The sequence below is a fragment of the Mchenga conophoros genome, linkage group LG22, assembly GCF_057382185.1.
Source record: "Mchenga conophoros isolate Kocher_MC1m ecotype Shallow Benthic linkage group LG22, M_conophoros_male_GT1.1, whole genome shotgun sequence".
Taxonomy (NCBI): Eukaryota; Metazoa; Chordata; class Actinopteri; order Cichliformes; family Cichlidae; genus Mchenga; species Mchenga conophoros.
The window spans coordinates 11,094,849-11,102,688 of NC_140546.1; the positions used below are offsets into that span (position 1 = coordinate 11,094,849).

General features: G+C 46.8%; 1 protein-coding gene across 2 annotated transcripts; it reads right to left on the reverse strand.

The window, feature by feature from the left end:
* Nucleotides 1-304: 304 nt before the first annotated feature.
* On the reverse strand, nt 305-7,515 carry LOC146548875 (cyclin-dependent kinase 5 activator 1). 2 transcript variants are annotated; one of them, XM_085262383.1, is made up of 3 exons: nt 6,997-7,515; nt 5,198-6,322; nt 305-4,983 (listed from the first exon to the last, which is right to left on the reverse strand). In XM_085262383.1, the coding sequence occupies exons 2-3, from the start codon at nt 6,184-6,186 to the stop codon at nt 4,980-4,982; spliced, it is 993 nt and encodes a 330-aa protein (XP_085118509.1). In that variant the 5' UTR covers nt 6,187-6,322; nt 6,997-7,515; the 3' UTR covers nt 305-4,979. The 2 variants fall into 2 exon arrangements, with proteins under 2 accessions (XP_085118509.1, XP_085118508.1); XM_085262382.1 differs by having other exon boundaries at nt 305-6,322.
* Between the last annotated feature and the right edge of the window lie 325 nt (nt 7,516-7,840).

The following is a 7,840-nucleotide window of genomic DNA, read 5'->3' on the forward strand; positions in this document are numbered from 1 at the left end:
TCGCACTCGGAGGAGAGCAGAGGCAGCTTCACATCACAGCAATTCCACCTGTGGTAACAGAGGAAAGGGTGGCAACTGAGTGCAGAGAAATGCTCAGATGGAGCCCAGCCCTCACTGACAGGAAGCCAAAAGGCCATCTGCAGCGCAGCGCCATTGTGTGTCTGTGCATTAAATTTTTTTCTTATGTCCCACATGAATTTACAGCCAGCCTTAAGTTAGCTGGATTGAATGCAGAGAATATATCATCATGTGCTGTGTGGAGGACAAAGGCAGTTTATTTAAGTGGAAAATGGGAAGCAGCAGGTTTGGATTTCAGCTCAATACTTTATTAAATAATCAATATAGTAAACATCATCATCGTCATCATCATGAAAAAGGAAATAAACAACAAAAAAAAGAAAAAAAAATGAAACAGTCACATTTGTTTTTCTTCAAGTTTTCCCCATCAACAGTATTTTCACTTTTAGAGAGACGCACACTTGAGTGGCTTTACAAAAGTCGCTCGAGGTGCTGCTTCATCTCGGTGCGACAGTTATAAAAGATGTCTGAGGAAAGTAACCATGGAAACTCAGGAGCAGCAGCAGCGGTGGAGGAGGAAATGGACTGGACAGTTACATATTTATCTCTGGACTAACATCTGTCCACTCCTGGCACAGGAAAAGACGCAGAAATAAAGTGAAGTTGTGGTGAAATTTTAACGTGTTGTTTTGCATCAGAGGACGCAGGCCGAGCCGGAGCCGCCTGCGACGACTGCTGCACGCACAATGGACGCCTTTGTGTCACCAGCTGGTGCATCGATGAGAAAAGCCTCTAACTCGATCAGTTCTTTACGAATTTAGCAACAAGACAGGGGCGAGCTCGGGTTTTAAAAAAGACTCCAGATGACCACATCTAACTTAGCGAAGTGACAAATGAAGCCTGGTGTGAGAGTGAGTCACGTGACACGCTTTGATCTTTCAGGACTTTCGAAAAACGAGCTTTTCTGTTTCGTTAAATGTCTCTAGTGTTTCTGAACATGAGCAGACCATAATGTTGATCGTTACACCTGCAGCCATGAGAGACTTTAATACTGACGACATCGTGTTTCCTGTAACCAATGAGATCCAGTTTTAAATTACCATAGAAATTCATTTAAAACATCACACATATCCAACAAAAGCAGAAGTAAAAAAAAAAAGAAAGAAAAATATCTAAACTACCTGGCTGGCATGCATGCTACTACACAGCAACACTATTTGTTTTTGTTCATTTTTTCATTCTTAACAGCTCTTTTTGTTACACATCCTCGTATTTACATCATCAGTCTAAGGCGTGCCATTGAAATGACACACCAACCTACAGCAGCACTGAAATAACACAGCTCACAGAGCTGTGGCAGCTTAAAGGATAAGCAGTGATGTACTTTCCAGATTTCTTAGTGTCAACAGATCAAATAATTATTGATACGCAGCAGCTTAAACACAAACACATGCTGCTTAATTTAATGAACATAGGCACTGTAGTTTTTCTAACTCGAACCCTGCAGCTGTAAATTCCCCAACTAATTTCCTCCTGTGTCATTGATGTTTCCTATAAACTAAAGTGCCCACCCCTTTTTCATAAAATAAAAGTATACATTCACGTCCCGTCTTCAGTCAGAACCAGCTTGCAGACAAGTCTGAAAGCGTAAAAACCCAGTCTGATGCTTGTTGACAGTAAGAAAAATAAAGAACAATACCAGACTTATCTTTTAAGTCTTTTGTAACATTGTTCACAAATAGCCAAAGCCTCCTGCAAAGAGCCACCTGAAATATTCTGCAACTCTCAGTTGCCAAAGTCCCAGACGGAGGTCCCATCTACAGAGCGAGGTCCAAACTGCACTGTTTTATCACGGTTAAATCACAGGCATCATGTGTCCGCCGTCAGTCAGAAGCAAGAATCCGCTCGGGACGCATATCGGGGGGTTTTGATTGGATAAAACAGAATTACAGTTCCAGCTAAAAAGCGAGTTAGTTAAGGAACAGCTATACAGTCCAGCTGCCGACTGATTGGACAGATGTGCTGAAAAAAGGGGCGGGGGAGGTGTTGCCTTTTTGTTTAGGGTCAAATTCTAACGATCAGGCTGATATAATCGTGGTTCTGTGCTGTGTCTGTGCTGCTACAGAGAGTGAAGAATAGGCCACGTGTAAGAAAAAGGCCTTTTTCATTAAAAGAAAAGGGTCGCGATGTGCTCCTCTACTCCTCATTTCTTGCTGATGTCAATGAGATGATTTAATTATCACCCAGGTCTGCACGAGCTGCATGGTGGAAGCAGATGTTGCCCTTAACTTTGACCTGCATGCACACGCAAACACAAACCAAGCCGGTGCCAACAAACTGGCCCATTCTGCCCTTCCTCGTCCTGACAATGGCTGGCGGGTGCGGGGTGTCAAATCTAATAAAACAGGCAGGGAACAACAGCTGAGTGTGTGTAGGGAGGGGAGAGGCAGGGGGGGTGAGTTAAGACACAAGTGTCCTTGTTAGAGACGAAACCAGGCCGCAGAGAGAGCTGCGCTGACCTACAAGTCCAAAATGGCTGCTGGTCAACGCTGTAGAGAAAGCGATGTTTCACTACTCGACTCTCCGAGCGTGACTCACCACAGTCGCTCCTCTCAGGCTGGCGTGAGCTCATGCGAGACCCCTCAGGAGAGCAGGGAGGCTCAACTCCAGTAAGCTTGGATGAGCTGGAGTAGGCGGTGGGGCAGCCTTCACTTTGTCAGAGCTGGGCTTGAAGGCTTCACTCGAGGGGAATTGTTTGCTTATTTCTCCATGTTTTCATCCTGGGTTCCCTCTATCTGTTTGATTGGGCTGCAGGATTAGAAGATGCTCGTGTATCGTACGACCTTGTGGCCGAGAATATAGCGAAGCATCACACCAAAGTGATTGCCACGTGGAGAAGGGAGGTGGAGCACCAAAACCTCCAGATGCCCTGCTACAATAAGATTAAGGCATTTCCACTTCACACAATAAGAAATTTTTATGTTTTAAACAGCTTCTTGGTTCAAATTCATCATAAACCCCCTCAAGAACCCAAAATAAGGGTCACAGGAAAGACTCTGAAGGATCTTGAAGTGATTAAAAGAGGAGGAGAACAAAAAGATATCTTTTTTTCCACAAACATTTACCTTCTTTATGTAAATGACTTACATTTTTCTTTTAAAAACACGTTTTACAATTAGACATACGCATCAGCGATGAGTCACAGACACACATATAATTTTTAAAGGAGCATAAGCCCAAAATAAGTTGGGAAGCCTCTTCATTTTTCTCCCCCAAACCCTTTAAATATGTGAGTTTATCAACCTTGATTAAAAAATCTAAAAGAATCCATACGTCTAGCGTTTTTCTGAAAATTTGAACATTTGGGCTTTAATCGAGCTTTTATTGTGCTGTCAGCATTACAAGACGTAGCTCTAGTTCACGGCGGCCATGAAGTCAAGCTCAGCCGCAATCTTGGCAGATTGGCTGATTTTAACGCAAGCCCAGATCAGCTGATTGCTCAGCCGTTACCCTTCTACAGAGCCAACTTTCTATCTCATATAGGGCAAGTCACTTTGCAACCCACTTCCACCCCAGCTCGTCCTTCCATGCTGTGTCTGACTTAATAAATATCACGTCTGCTGCCGCTGATGCCTGCTCTGTTCTCAGCTGGGTCTTGCAGCTGCTCTCCCTTCCTCTGGCTTCCCCTGCATGCATGTGAAAGAAGAGAGAGCTCCCAGAAAAAAAATAAAAAGCCACCAAATATAAATTACTGTAGAACCAAATCTTCTTATGACTACAGTGGTTCAAATGCAGTTGATAAGCCCTTAAAATCTAAAAACAATGAACTCGGAGCTCATCTGTGACCCATCACTGACATGCACAGTAAAACACACGAGGACCAGGGATTAAAGCCACTGAAGCACAAATGCCAATGGCTTCATTCAAGGGAATAGTCGAGCGGAGGGAGGAACATGAGAGAAATGAACTCCCAGTTCCTGAGAGCCTGTTGATGGCAGATGAGGATGCGCAGGTGAGGGATGAGAAAGTGGGACAAATTCAGAAGCAGCAATAACAAACGCCTTTCGTCTGTCATTTCTGCCTGGATGGCCTCTGGAAAGATTTGCTGCCTCCACCTCGGACCCCAAGCTGCACACGTGTGCCACACATTCACGCAGCACGGAGAATAAAGCACACACAGCAAAGTATTTTAATGTGTGTGTGTCTATAGTCCTGCCCAGTCCTGCCTGGGCTGGATTAGCCACTGAAGGTCTGCAGGGCTGCCGACCGGACAAGAAGGGGGAGAGGTTGACGTAGGGGAGGGGCAGCAGTAATCGGCTAATCTCATTAATACCACGGCTGTTGGTGCCCTGTCAACAAGATGCAGGGAACAAAGGATGGGGTAAACAGCTGATGACCTTGGCTGCCGTCCAGCGCACGATGCCTGCGCACACAGCCATGCATGCGCTCGCACCAAACATGCCCACGGTAAACGCATGTTCGGCTTCCTCCTCAGGGTTAAATGAGACTTTAACACACGGAAGAGCCGCTGGCAGGTTTGAGTGAGTGAAGGGAAAAACAAACAGCAAGTGTTCCCTCAAAAGGCTCCACAAAAACACACTGCCTGTTCGTTTTGTTTTACTGAGCAAACATTGACGTCTCAGCTGTTCCCATCAGTCTGAACCGCGGGCACTTGAGACGGCGGAGGATGTCAAGATGTTGCTTTGTATTATCCATGAAATTTTCATGTGGACTATGTTGTCTGAGCCCTATTTTCTCTTCTGTCACTATTGGGAAAAAAAACGTGCTTTGCGTAAGGTGATGGCATCTCCTTGCCTTGTGCATACAGATTGATAATGTTAAGGTGAGGCTGTGCAGATACAGAGGAGTAGCTGGGACGACTGGGACCAGACACGGAAGGGAGCAGGTGGACCAAATGGTTAAAGTAAACTCACAAACAGCTGTAAGCCCCACTCAACCAGTTATCTGTGGACAGATGGGACAATGGCAACAAGCACAAATGCAATGATTCAATACTTCTGTGTAATTCTTTTAAGATAGGCCTTCATAGAAGAAAAAGGGGTGGAGCAATCTGCATGACAATTATGTGTGTGTGTGTGTGTGTGTGTGTGTGTGTGTGTGTGTGTACGAGTGCATGAGTGTACACAAAGGCATGTGGTCAGCGAGGATGGGTGCTCACCGATCAAGCACCCGGCTATAATCCTGAGGGCCGCAGCCTCCTTCGCTCTTGAGTTCAGCAAATACTTGTGTGAAAAAGTGCGGGTCTGCATTGATGCGCAGCATCTTGGAGCTTGTGGCGTCGATGATGGCGAGGCAGCGGTCCCAGAAGGCCTCCTTGCCCGCCTCTACCAGGAAGGGCTTAAGAGGGTATGAGATCTCATTGCCCATGTAGGAGTAGGACAGGTAGAGGCAGGTGAGCAGGATGGCCTGCAGCTCGTGCTCCGACGCCACTAGATCACCATCCACTACGTCTCGGCACAGCATATAGACGAAGACCACGTTGGCCGGAGTAACGAAGGCCTGGTCCTGCCAGCCCTGCAGCAGCAGCGAGCGGTCCACAGCCCGCAGCCAGAGCACCGGATCGGCCGGAGACAGGTGCTTCAGGCGGTAGCAGCGACAGCACAGGAACTCCCCCAAACAGCGGAGGAGCTCGCTGGTGGAGGCCTGGACGATGACGCGCTTCGGAGACGAGGTCACCGTGCCCTGGGGGACTTTTTTCACAGAGGAAAGCTGCTGGGATTTGGTGTAGCCATATCCATGTCCCTGACCCATCCCCAGTCCGTAGCCGAGCCCCAGACCCAGACCGGCTGGGCCCTCGTAGCTGGACAGGTTGGCACATGACAGCGACTTCTTCACATTCTCATGGTTGAGGTGCAGCACGGGATCCTTCTGGTAGATGTTAATGTTGTTGTTGTTATTCAGAGGATCCCCGAGGGCCACCGGGCCACCAGAGCCTTTCTTCGAGTTGCCCTTCTTCTTTGTAGAGGCCACAAGTCTCTTCCATGTGAGTGCTGGGAGGAAGATGGACTGGCCCCTCTTTAGCCCGCGGTCTTTTTGGCTGTTGAGGGAGCGGCTGCTGAGGCTCGGGTAGTGGCTGAGAGAGCCGGGACGGTTGTCATAGTAGCCTGATTTGCGAGAGCTGGGTGATAATGATAGTACGGTGCCCATGGTGAGTCAGTCAGTGGTTCACAGATTATACTGCCTCACTGGTGATGAGGAGGAAGTTTTTCCTTTTCTTTTATTCTAAATATCCAGGAGGTGTGATCTCATGAAGAGGTGAGTAGTGCAGGCATGTCAGAGAGTGCTGAATGACAGAGACAAAAAAAGGAAAGAGTTTAATCTAATGCAAAGTAGAACGAACGTAAACAAAGCCAACTAATCCCACAAACACATCATCTACTGCCAAATGACCCGGTGGCTGACTGTAACCTCTTTAAACTCATCTTGTGCAGCCAAAAAAGGACTCAACTGTGCATTGAATTTCAGAGGAGATCCCAAAAGCGCCTCCAACATCCTGGAAATGTTGGGTAAACATCATGAATTTTTGCAGTAATTAAACCATTTTGGGATAAAAATTCACTGAGACTAAACATCTCTGGGGAGCTAATTGAAACTGCTGGTGCAACGCTTATTTAACGTTTAACATATTTAGTCAATGTGGATTAACACCATTTGTTTCAACCCTTAAGGGCAAAAAGCTCACAGGATAAACTGGTCTATAAGGGGTTAACCACCAGTCTAATTTAATCTCCCTCCAGATTCCTGGATTTTAAACTATTAAAGGGATTCCTCTCTTAATCAGCAAATGCTTGAACCAACATGGTGAATATATAGCACAGTGAGCACAGAATGCACTTCAGGCTGTTTACAGAGCTACATCTGGCTATTCCTTGCTTTAAACCTTCTCTTTGGTTCAAAGAGATGAAAAATGTGACAGCAGAACCAGAAATGTACATGACTGTCCTCAGAGCAGCTCACCTGCGTTTACGCGCAGTCCAGGTACGAGATGATTGCCCGCTTGTGCGTTCCTGCCGCAGTCCGCGACGGCGCAAAGATGAAGACATAGGCTATAGGAGCGCAACACATGCACTGATTCTGCAGCTGCAGAAAATAACCAAGGACCAGAGCGAGCGGGACTGTGATCTGAGTGCAGAATGAGAGGCAGAAAGTCACTCTCGCAGAAGCTTTGACCTACTATTCAAAGATGCCAAGTGTGGTGCAGGTGTCATCCTCTGCTGCACCTCAAAAGAAGGCGAATGTGAAGCGTGACTGCATTCCGATTAATTGTCTGTAATTTGCTTTTCCACGAGAAAAACCTCAAACTTTCACAGAGTCGGAGTCCTTTCAATGCATTCCATCTCCTCAGCAGAGCTGTGCGTAAAGTCTCCTCTGTCTGACTTCTCCCGGTCCCGGGGTCGGACTGAAGGCGGTGCTGGAGTGTCCGCACACTGCGAGCTTCAGTCACCTAATGACCAAACGTCGGTCGCGGTGGCCAGACCTCTAAGAGGACTCTCACACATTAGAGACAGAGCAGCCAGTGAGCTCACGGAGCGGCTCGGCACACACCGCCCCCCTCCGACACAGACTCCTCCTAACAGCGCTCGACGGCCGCGCGCGCGCGCGCACACACACACACACACACACACACACACACACACACACACACACACACACACACATAATCAAGATTCATCAGCAGCACAATGCATCCGATTGCTTAAATATGTGTTTTTTTTATAGTATCTGCGCAAAAAATACATGTTTATATCAGAAAACAGGCTATAGTATAAGTCATATAAGTTATAATTATTAAAATAAATAC